The sequence below is a fragment of the Talpa occidentalis genome, unplaced genomic scaffold (genome assembly GCF_014898055.3).
Source record: "Talpa occidentalis isolate TD23 unplaced genomic scaffold, MPIMG_talOcc4v2.1 talOcc4.6, whole genome shotgun sequence".
In the NCBI taxonomy this organism is placed as follows: Eukaryota; Metazoa; Chordata; class Mammalia; order Eulipotyphla; family Talpidae; genus Talpa; species Talpa occidentalis.
In genome coordinates this window covers 120835923-120848168 of record NW_023604972.1, presented here as the reverse complement: position 1 = coordinate 120848168, position 12246 = coordinate 120835923, and the positions used below count along the sequence as shown (strand labels likewise).

The window sequence follows — 12246 nt, the reverse complement described above, 5'->3', positions numbered from 1 at the left end:
TGCATCCATTCATCTTATACAGAACTTTTATTCAAAGGAAATAAATGTTGCTACTGCCCCCACGTCCTCATAAGCTCCCCACTGTCCAGTTCCATTTCTGGAGATTCTGGGTTTACAGTCAGACTCATCCATTGTCTAGCTTTCCAGCTTCCTTCTCTCCCACTCATCTTCTGATAAGACTTTTGGTTCATCCTGCCCCCACTACCCATTGCAATTTCCCCTTTTTATAGTTTTGCACTTAAAATGTTCTGCTCATTCGTTGAAAATAACCTCTGTGTCTTCTGAACTTCCCCAAATTGGACCCATCATTTCCAGAAAGCCCCCTTCCATCACCTCAGCCTGAGAAAGTTTCTCCTTTGAAGTGCTATGATAGTTACTAGCCACAGAAAATTCTTGACAACTGATCATTAACTGCCTTATTTGCTCTTTTCCTATCTTGACTAATACAGTTAATCTTTTAGTGTCATTTCATGTTTTTCTTAATCTTGTTGAAGTCATACATTTTTTGAATACTAGATACCAAGCATGCTGTTGAGGATCCAGTAGGGACCAATAGTTGACTGTCCCCCAATAGTTTCCTGTCTACTTGTCTTCTTTCCTACAAGAAACTTGGAAGATAGTAAGCCCTAAGATAATGTTTGTTTAGAAGTAAAGTAGCATCTAAGGAATATGTGTTATTTTTATTAATGGAATTTCAAATGATCATGCCTGAGGAATTTGTTTAAAGACCTGTGCATGGCATACTATTTGTAATATTTCCTACTTTGGTATCATGTAAATTAAGCACCAAATACATAACCAAAAGAAGTCTTCTTCTATTTAAAAACAGTATGGGAAATTTAAGGCTTGGTGATTTCCTGCTTTGTGATTGTCATAAATGAAATCTGAAAGTACTCTTGAGGTATGTGTGCTTCAGAGCAATGTCTGAAAAAGCCCTGGAATGCTCAAAACCTTGATTCTTTAGGGAATGACAAAAACATAGTGAACCTGAAGCTGTAGCCCCACTGTCACTCATGTATCCAGTTACTTTGGAAGCCAGTGCAAAGGGATTCTCAACCTTCTCAAGACAAACAGTGTACAGAGGACATAGCTATCTGCTGTCATGCTCATTCCATTTCTGCTTTGTTTCCCTTTGAAACAGGACGTGGTGGACGGGTTGGCACCCATGGGGGCACTCTGTCATCATACATTGTGAAGAACATTGCTCTGGACAAAACCGATGACAGCAATCCCCGCGAAGCCATCTTGCGGCATGCCAAAGCAGCCGAAGACAACCCATATTGGGTTTCTCCAGCATATTCCAAGTAAGGAAATAGATTTTGAAAATAGCTAATAATAAAAAATTATTATGTTTGAGGAATTGAGGAAAACATAACAACGGCTGCTTCAGCATTCTAACTTCTCCATTCATTTCTTATTTTATTCTTGAGCATGAAAAATAGGCCGGTACTAATCATCTTGATACTTGGGCATTTGTGTCTCAAGACTCTAAACTTGTTTTTAAAGACTCTAAATGAAGACTCTAAATGAATTCTTAAATAAGGCAACTTCACCAGTTATAGCTTAATGTAAACCCATTATGCGAAGTCCGTTCTACTTATCATGATAAAAAGAAGATCTCTGCCTAAATGAGTGGAGGAGGATTAAAAGCAAAGGAAGGGAGCAGTTTGTTGGTCTGTTATTAAGGGCCAACTTTTATTTATAGTGATGTGTACATAAGTAACACTGACTCTTCAGATTTTCTTAGCTTAACATGGGTGAACTCATAGTGATTCTTAAAGCCACTAAACCATCTACATTTACACTAAGAAACGTACTATTATAAAATCTTTGAGTTTTAAATTTTAAACTGCTAAACTTACAGAAAAATTGCAATAATACAGCGTTCATGTATACTTTTACCCAACTCCCCCTAATGTTAACTAACACCTTACAGAACTGTAGTACAATTTGTTACCCGAACCACAAAATTGACATTAGTATACAGTTACAGACCTTATTTCATTCCCACTAATATCCTTTCTCTGTTCTCTATTTCTCTTTCTTTCTTTTTTTTTTTTTTTTTTTTGGTCAAAATTGCTTTGGCTTTTTGGGATCTTTTTGTGGTTCCATATAAATTTCAGTAATATTTGCTCTATTTTTTGAAGGATACCATTGAAACGTTGATAGGGATTGCATTGACTATGTTGCTTTGGATAAGATGGATTTTTTTTTTTAAAGATTTATGATTATTTATACAAGAGCTGGGGTACAGGCCAGAGGCGCGGGAGGGTGAGAAGATTCAACAGAGACAGAGCTGGTAGCAGAACAGGCAGACTGACTGAAAGCACGGTTGAGGGGAGCAACGGGCTAGATAGGAAAGGTCTGCTGCGCCATGTGGATATTTTAACAATGTTAATTCTTCCAATCCATAAGCATGGACTGCCTTTCCATTTCCTTGTGCCTACATCTATTACTTTTAGCAAGTAGTTTTTCTTTGAATAGGTCTTTTACGTCATTTGTTAGGTACTTTTATTCTCCTAGGTGTTTAACGTTTTTTGATGCTAGTGTTAATGGGATTGTTTTTCTTGATTTCTTTCTCTTCTAGTTCATTATTTTCAGATAGAAATGCCACAGACTTATGTATATTGATTTTGTAGTGTGCCACATTACTATACTGATTTTATTGTTAAAAAATAATACATAAATACAGAGGATCATAAGGGACCACTATGAATGTCTTTATGGCAACTAATTTGAAAACCTGGTTCTGTTATTAACTTTTTCTTCCTTTTTCTTTTTCCTAAGTCTAGCTAGAGAATTGTCTTTTCTGTTTATTTTTTCAAAGGCCAAGTTTCTATATTTTTATGAGTACTTTCTTACCTTCTCAGAAAACAATATTCCAGGCTCATCTTTGTTTTTCTTGCCACAGTTCTGGGATCAATTACTTATCCATGGAGCCCTGGTTCCATTTGTTAAAGAATGATGCTAAGAAAACAAGAACTTGGTGCTAGATGTGCTCATTGCTACTAATGTGTCAGTGCTTCTAGGTCCTCCCAGCTGATAAAACTAAGAACTATGTTTAGGTATACTAATCTGTGCATGTGCGCTCAGGTGTATTTCTGCACGTATCTTTATTCATAATTTTAAAACCACAGGAGACTGGAGCTTATAGATGTGCAATTAACAATGATTACAGCTAACACTAGACCTCATTTCTTTAGATTCCTAATCTTACTGAACCTTTCAGAGAACTGTGCTCTTTTAATATGTAATTTTCCAAGGCCCACATCTCTTTTTCTACCCAGTTTTGTCACCTTACATTTATTTATTGCCTACTAACTAAGTTCATGGTCCTGAGCATGGTACTATGGCATGTCATTTGTTAGCCAGATTGCTGTGCTATTTCTCCTGTGTTCACCTGCTAGAGTATATGTTTACCGCCAAGTGGCAAAGTGTTTGAAGGGAAGCTAATATTTAAAAGGATCTTTTCATAAAGGTCACTGTAATTGAGAATGTGTGTGTGGTTGTTTTTCTTCACTGCAATTGACTTCTGTTGGTGATAAATGAAGATTTACTATATCTCGCCTTAGTACAGAAAAACTCAATTAGAAATTTTATGCATTTACTTGCCTGCACACAACATATACTCACCTTTATTCTCCAGTGATGATGCAAAAGTGGCTTTGAACACTTTTCATGTATCTATTGAGTATTTAAGTTTCATTCTTGGCACTAACAATGTAACAGCCGTGAAAGTTTTAAACACAGCAGGATCACAGAAGGCTCTTGTTCAGCCACACATGGGCAGATTCAATTACAGTTTCTTGTTAAAAGATGTTGCTGGAGGGAGGGGAAAGGAGCTTACTGGGGAGTGGGCAGGATATAGATCCAAACTGCTATTAGCTTACACATTAGACAAGGATAGATGTGTGTGGGATCCTGGACCCTGGCCAGTAGCCTGCCAGCCTGACAGCTCTGTCAACCATGGTCACTTTTCTTGCCAGATAAGCTGCCATTATTGCTGATTCGGTCAATTTAATTTTCAGAGTGCATATCTTGTCTGATTCGGGATATGTTGATGTATGCATATTAAAACATCATTCCCATCTATAAAAGATCCATTTAAAGTCATGTTGAGTTAGTAGGCAATATTTAAAGAGGTCACTTTGTGAATGAGTGAGGTTTATGTATTCTTTGTGTCAGGGAGTCGTAAACCCACAGAGAAAAGTGTAACTTTCCCCCTGAGTTACATTTAGATGATTGATCGTCGCTGTCTTGCATATTACTACATAAAAGCCAGTGTTTCTCAAAACGGTTTTGTGGATCACCCCTGTCAGAGTTGGAGGTGGCTGTGGGAAAATTAAAAATGCAGATTTCTGGATGCTACCCCAGGCCAAGTCAAATAGAATCTGTGAGATTGGGGCTGGGAATCTGCACCTTAAAAGTTTCCCAGGTGAATATTTTGCATAATAAAGTTTGATAATAACACAAAGTAATCATTTAAAATAAACCACAAATGAACCATCTTTAAAGAAATTCACGTGTATGAAATAGAGGTTACACTGAAATATAGAGATTCATACATTAAAAGAATTTCCCCAAGGATTTTTTAAAACCAGCAAGCTTCTCTGGTCGTACTTAATATGTAAAAATTATTTTACCAAATGTATTCTACATATAATTTTTAATACATGCCTAATACATTATACATGAAACATGATAGCCAAAGCAAAGCATATAATAATAACACTTTTACTATAGTACATCGTGCCAAGCTTGTTTAAAGACTTTGCATATATATTTCATTTAATCTCCATAATAGCCTCATGAGGTAAATGGGATTATTGTCCCCACTTTACAGGTGAGGGATCTGAGGCTTGTAAATTCACCAAAGCCACACAAATAGCAGGTGGCAGAATTGGGATTTGAATGCAGGGTGCCTGACTTCAGAGTCAAACTTTTGCTTTTGACTGTTACAGTCATTATCTTCTCATCACGAAACAACTGATAGTGATTATTTGGAGCATTGAATGATAGTGATGCTTGAAAGATAATAGCGTGAAGTAGCTTGGTATAGCCAAAGAATGCTGGAGTCACAGGTCCTGGGGTTTAGTTCCCACTCTGCAATGCCCAAATTTCATACATGTGTTTGAATAGAAATCGTGACACACAGTACTGTTTTATGAATGTAAACTCAGAGAAGGCTGTGGGGATACCTGGGCTGCTGTAGAGGTTTTATCTTCCTAACATGGTTACCCGCTTAGTGGTCCTGATTTCAGAGGGTTCCTTTTGTTTTCCTTTTCCTCTCTATAACTCTTTCTTTGTCTCCACTGTTCACAGCTTTCATATTTGCCCCTTCCTCCATCCTTACCCAGTCTTTGAACTCTTACACATAGCATTGAGTTTGTATCCTCTATTCAATGAGACTGAAATATGTTTATCTATTTTCAAAAATACTATTTATTTCCTGAAGAAAAAAAAAGAATGTCATTTATCTAGAAACATCCTTGTTGCCTCTCATCTTCTTATGTATCCCTAATATTAAAAAAAAAAAAAAATCTTTGATTAGCTCTTCACCAGAAAGAAGGAACCATCACAAGTGGAATCTTTCGGTCAGGTCCTTTATTTAGTCTCAATAATTCTGCAATTGTGATTACTGGGTCAGAGTTCATCTGGGCCATATTCATCCTAACAGGGTTAACAAGTGTGTCAGATTGTCAAGTCATGGCTATAATTGACTTTGGCTTTGAGGTTTTCCTTCATAATAAACAATGGGCCCTGAGCCAAAAAGGCTTGTGGTTTATACTCACATACTGATGACTAAATAATACAAGTGATTTCCCCTCATACTCATTCTGTTACCCTGGAGCTCGATTTATGCTTTTTGAATGAATCATATCGGAATAATATCCATGATTAAAAAGAATTTGACCTGTGGACTTCCCATTACATTGAAAACATTTTGAAACTTTATTCTGGTCGGAGCACTAGAGGAGGCATGTAGAAGGCCCAGGTCAGAGCTTAGTCAGAAGAAAAAGAACAGCCTTGCTAACACTTTGAGTCTCTTGTACAAACTGCACCCGGAAAATGGCCTTTTAGAAGATTGTCCAGGGAATCTATTATGACTGACTCTTCTACACAAAATTCCTCTGGATGGAAACACTGAAGATGAACTCAGTTTTCACTGGGTTTCTCCTATTTCCTATTGCACACAGCTGCAGGAAACGACTCACTTTGTACAAATAACCTTGAGAACTGAGCTTAAAAAAAATTCTAAGGGTAAAGTTAATCAGCACAAACTATCAGCTAATCGGTTTATAGATCCGGGAAAGAAATGGGCTTAAGCTTTTATATTAGCGTTGTAACATACTAATTATTAGCAAATGCAGAGTTTACTGAAATAAAACAAAATCCCTTCATTCCTCCTCTTGTTACAGGGCAGGGAGAGGGTTACACTCTGATTAGTCTATTTAATGGGGAGCCGCAATAGCTATGTTACTATCTAATTTGCTTTTCTTTTCTGGTAACTCTAGTTGAATTGACATATAGTCAAGTGAAGAATGTTTTCTATTCTCCAAGTGAGTTAATCAAATTGGAAAACACAAGTTTCACATCAGCCCTAAGTTTAAGGTTTCAGTTAACACTTAGAAAAATAGTAACTGTGGGCCATAAACCAGTTAAATAAATAGTTTGGATAAAGCTGATTCCAATTAAGTGGGTGCTTTCCTGGTTCTCGGTAAGGCTTGCATTGTCCCCACTACCTTGTGAGTACCCACAGGGGTTGTACTTTCAACTGGATCGAATGTGTCCTTTACCTCCTTTTTCTTCAGGTCAACCCCTTCACCACATTTTGTTTTGAGCAAGGGAGATAGATCTATTGTGATGCTGAGTGGACCACTTCATGTCTCTTGAAAAAGGAGGTGCAGAATTCTGGAGGAACTGAATAAAGACACGGAAGGGTGTCAGTTACTGATATTTGTTTTCCTGAGTTGCAGCCACATCTTCAGTGGAAGTACCCAACAGTCTATGTTAAGATCAGCATACAAATTCTGTTTTTTCACGCAACCCAGAGTGGAATTCATTTTATTGCCAGTGACGATATTAGTAGAGACTTAAAAGATTTATGTTGTTTATTTATTGGTTTCTTATTGGATTTAAAAATAGGAATTTCTGGAGGATTAATCGGGCTTTTGGTGCTGGGTGAGGTGTGAACCCACACCACTAAAACATATGTAGTGTAACCCAATGTTACGTCAATAAACATAATTTTTAAAAAGTAAATAAAATCAGGAACTTCTGTACCAGCTTTTAAGTGTTTTCAAATCTGTTAACATTTAATCTTTTTGTGTGTGTCATTTTATTCCTGCTTGACATTGTTGATTTATTTTTATAGTAGTTTTCTATGCCAAGGATAAATTAAGCTGTGCCCTAGGGGAGAAATCTTCTGGTTCTATTCCTAACTGTGCTAGAGGTTGCCTAATCATCTCTGTTCCTCATTGTCTTAAACAGTGACTAAAGAAATCCGTTTTAAATGCCGTAGATAATCCTGAATTGATTTTTTTTTTTTTTTTTTTTTTGCCTTCCTCATATATGGACTTCCAAAATTTTTTTAAAGAATAGCTGCTGGGAATAAATTTAACATAAAAATTTCTGAAAAGAAACAATAGCCATTGTGATCAAAGTTATAATTCTCTCATTTTGCTTCTATAGAGCATTGGCATTCCTTAGACTGGACAGAAATGTTCAATGTGCTAAAGTTGAAAAATCTTTTTTGAAAGATTTATTAGCCTTTTTTTTAATAGAGGCATGTTTTTATTTATTTATTTTGTTTATACATGCACTGGGTACAGTCAGAAGTGCGGGAGGGTGAGAGAATTCACCAGAGCCAGAGCGGGGAGCAGAGCAGGCAGAAGGACCCAAGCACACTGCTGAGGGGAGCAGAGGGTGACAGGAGAGGCCTGCACACCAGGGGAGCAGCCGGGGATCGAACCAGCACTGCAGAGGCTGCGGGCAGCTTCGCAACCCAGCGCTCAACCGCTGCGCCACCGGGGAGGCCCCGAAAGATTTATTAGCCTTTATACCTTAAACGACATACAGTTCTTGTGGAAGTTTCTGAACTCTGCTTAAGAATGTTGGTTGGGCTGGAGGGAGTACGGGCACTTCTTCCTTCATCTCTCCACCCCCACTCACAAGCAATGAAAGCCTGCTCCTTAACCGGGCCTATGAGAGCACTACCTCAGGCTTCCTTACTTCACCAAGTCTTCAGCAACATCATACAGGTCCAATTCAGATAGCAGGAATATTTTCCTGAAGTCGGAGGTAGCGCATTCTGTGTAAGAGTGTGTTAGAAGACAAATTGTTATTCCCTGAGTTGGTGTCAGACCTCCGCTTTTCTCTTTTCCCCGCTAGGTGAGGGATGCGGCTCTTGGGAGGTGCTTCTTACAGGTGGGCTGCTTCCCTGTACTGAGAGATGTTTTAGAATTGAAAGTAAGCACTGATACAGTCTCACAGCATTTTGATCCATTTATTGAATCCAATAAAATTTTGAATTTGTAGTCTTTTTATTTTTCTAGAAAGAATAGTATTTTTCTCTAAGGGGTTGGAAATGAGAAAACAAGGTCTAGCCTTGTACAACAGATGGTTTGAGAAACCCTGCTCTAGGCATAATTTCCAGATTGGAGACTGAGACTCTCTCTAAGCTGCCTTCCTTTTTCATTTTTCTTCCCTATTTAACCGCAGGAAGGGGATTTATTCTTCTTTACTCCCTAGTCCAAGAGCCTACACTTTCTAAAAAATTAATTTAAAAAATTTTTGATAAAATACACATAATGTAAAATTTGCCATCCTAGCCATTTAAAGTGTGTATTTCAGTAGTGTTACATCCGCATTGTTATACAACTAGTTCTAGACCTTTTCATTTTGCAAAACTAAAATTCTATGCCCTTTAAACAACAGCTCCTCATTTTCCCTCCTCCCAGGCCGTGGGAACTACACTACCATTCTACTTTCTGTCTCATGAATTTCACTACTCCAGGTACCTCATTGAAATGAAATTATTCCATATTGGTGTTTTGTAATTGGCCTATTTACCTTAACATAATGCCCTCAAGGCTCATCTCTATATATAGCCTGTGTTAGAATTCCCTTCCTTTTTAAGAAGAATAATATTCTCTTTCATGTATGTACACATTTTGCTTATCTGTTCACCCAGGCATAGCCTGTTCTAAGTAATGATGTGCTGAACATGGGGTTACAATATTTCTTTTAGAACCTGTTTTTAATTTTGGACATATATCCAGAAGTGCAATTGCTGGATCACATGAAATTCTATTGTTAATTTTTTGAAGGACCACCATACTGTTTTTCATGTGACTACACCATTTTATAGTCCCAACAGTGTATGAGAGTTCCAGTTGTTCTACATCCTGAACAATATTTGTTATTTTCTGTTGGGGTTTTTTTTTTTTTGAGGGGGGTTGTGGGGGGCTGGTTTTTATATTAGTAGCTATCGTGGTTTTGATCTCCATGCTCTGAGCTATCAGTCATGTTGAACATCTCTTTGTGCTTGCTAGTCATTTGCATATATTTGGAGAAATGCCTATTCAATAGTCCTTTGCCCGTATTTTGATTGGTTTATTTGTTTTGTTGTTGTTGACATGTAGGATATATTCTAGATACGAATTCCATATCAGATATATCATGTGCATACATTCTGTAGGCTGCTCTTCCACTGTGTTGATTGTGGCCATTGAGACACAGAAGTTTTTAATTTTGCTTTAGTCCTGTTTACCTATTTTCCTTTTTTTGCCTCTGTTGTATCGAAGAAAGCATTGCCAAATGTCATAAAACTTTACCCTTAAGAGTCTTATAGTTTTTTCTCTTATGTTTAGGTCTTTAATGCATTTGAAGTTAATTTTTTTAATATATATATATATATAAAAGGGAAGGATCTGCTTTCATTTATTGCCTGGGGATATACAATTTTGTCAACAGCTTTTGTTAAAAGAAGCCTGGGTCTTACACTCAGTTATTTCTTGCCTGGTCACCAAAATGAAAGATAGTTGGTATATAAGTAATGCTGGGAAATTTTGGGTACTGTTTTATGCCTTCATTTTGGCAATTTGGGGGAAGGGGAGTATGGCTATTTGAAAACTAAGTGTGATGATTTAATGTTACACATATATACTATGGCTATTTTGCTGACAACATTGTTATTATTTCAAAAGTGGAATTTAAAATAAATTTCATGGAATTTCATAGATCACCAACAACCTTCCAAAGAACTTGATATCCCCTAAACTAAAATACCTGGTGAGGACAAAGGAAACTTGTGGTCATTGAAAGTGACAACCTCAGTGAACCTGATGTAAAAATTTACTCTAAATGTTACTGAGTTCAGTGAGGGTGTTGGGGGAAGTTGCTTCTTTGAAAAACTAATATTTTCCTTTCCTTTTTTCTTGGCCGCTAAGAAACTCAGTGCTAAATTTTATGGTCAACTGCACACCCTCTTATTCTTTGGTTTTTGACTTTGTATTCATTTGTTATGTTTTTATTTTCTTTATCAGTTTATTGTATAGGGTATAATTAACATATAACAAAATATAAAATGCACCCATTGCAAGTTTTGACAACTGAAGACACATGTCCAATAACCATTTCTGTCAAGATTATATTCTATCAATATTTCCATCCTCTCAAAACATGTTCCCAAGCCTCTTTTCTATCATTATTCCCTTTCTGCCCCTTGTTAAATTGTTCTACTGATTCTATGCCCTTGGATGTTAGCCACCAACCTTCTAAAAATACTTTTGGAAGTAGGTGGATAAAAGAATAACTGTACTTAAATGAAACAGTCATTTTAAGCCATCGTTCAATTTCTTTTTTTATTCCAAAAAAAAAAAAAAAAGCAGCATATACAACTTCCTTCTTAGTACTTAAGTCTCATTGCAACTAACATCCGTGAGCTGGTGTCTTATGAAGCATTGCCAGATATTTTTAGAAGACAATGTTCTTCTCCCCTTAGAATTAAAAGTCTAATTCAAAGGATTTTTAAAACCAGACAAGTTTGTTCCTGAATGGGTCTACCCATACCTGAGTGGTCAACATCTTTGTCAGAAGATGAGCTCTATAATGAGCACCAGTTGCCTTGTAGCATGTTAGAAAGCTAGTGGTCTTTCTAGTAATTTAGTAAGTCATGACCTATGAAAATCTGCAGCTGTTTTTTTGAAATATTAGAGCTATGACTTAGTTGTAGATGTCATAGCAGTGTCTTGAAGTGACAAGTGTAACCAACTGAATTGTATTTGAGGACAGCATGAACTCTAGGTAGGTTTATGAGGTGACTAGAAAGATAGGAATTGTGATGAACTTACACATGAGGAATTTTAGTATGTAATTTGCATCAGAGCAACATCAGTGTTAGCTGAGGAGAGCAAATGAAGTCTGCCACGGGGAAAATGTTGAAAAGAATCTTTGGCTCTTTTCTTGAACATAATTAAATTTCTATTATCTTTTTCTTTGCCAGATATTTAATAATGGAAATATAATTGATTCTCAAACGTGTGTTCACTCGAAGAGAGTAGCAAAGTCTAATGTTAATAAACACTGGTTGACCAAATTTTCTTCCTCCCTTTAACTTCCTTATAGGACTCAGCCCAAAACCATGTTTGCCCAAGTTGAATCTGATGATGAGGAAGCAAAAAATGAACCAGAATGGAAAAAACGCAAAATTTGAAGAATCTCCTGTGAGAGCTGTTTGCATGAATGGGGGTTATTGGACATTTTTTTAATGAAATAAAAAGTACATTTTTATGAAGAGATTTTGTCTTTGCATTATTGAGCCATTCAAAAGATTGGTAGCTCTTCTCAGCTAAAGTTATGCTTCACATTTTCTTACCTACAGCTATTAAAAATGTATTATATGTAAATAAGAAACAGAGCTTTATCTTATTGGCTTGTACTTTAGGTATTTGCAAAACTTTATTCAGCAAGTATTAGGTTTGTGCTGGTTCTCATAACCTCGGGTGAGGGGAAAGTGTATGAACATAATATAGAAATTTACATCAATCAGTTGATATTTTTGTATAATTCTACAGTTGTTTATATGACTGTAAATAATTAGGCTGAGTTCAAACTAAAAGCATTGCCACACTAGGAAAGAACATGTATCTAATTATCCTTCCAACAGCAGAATGCAGTGTTTTAGGAGTTGAGAAGACTTTGAAGTCAGACTGGTTCAAACCCTGGTTCTGCTTTTTACTGTCT

General features: G+C 36.7%; 1 protein-coding gene across 2 annotated transcripts in view; it reads left to right on the top strand.

Annotated features, from left to right (window-relative positions):
• The window catches only part of WDR70 (WD repeat domain 70), a 194527-nt gene extending 182732 nt beyond the window's left edge, over positions 1-11795 (top strand). For both annotated transcript variants that reach the window (XM_037530393.2, XM_054688324.1), the window contains 2 exons: positions 1142-1304; positions 11629-11795. In XM_037530393.2, coding sequence (XP_037386290.1) covers positions 1142-1304; positions 11629-11716 — 251 coding nt within the window. In that variant the 3' untranslated portion in view covers positions 11717-11795. The remainder of the gene's footprint in view (positions 1-1141; positions 1305-11628) is intronic.
• The last annotated feature ends 451 nt before the right edge of the window (positions 11796-12246 follow it).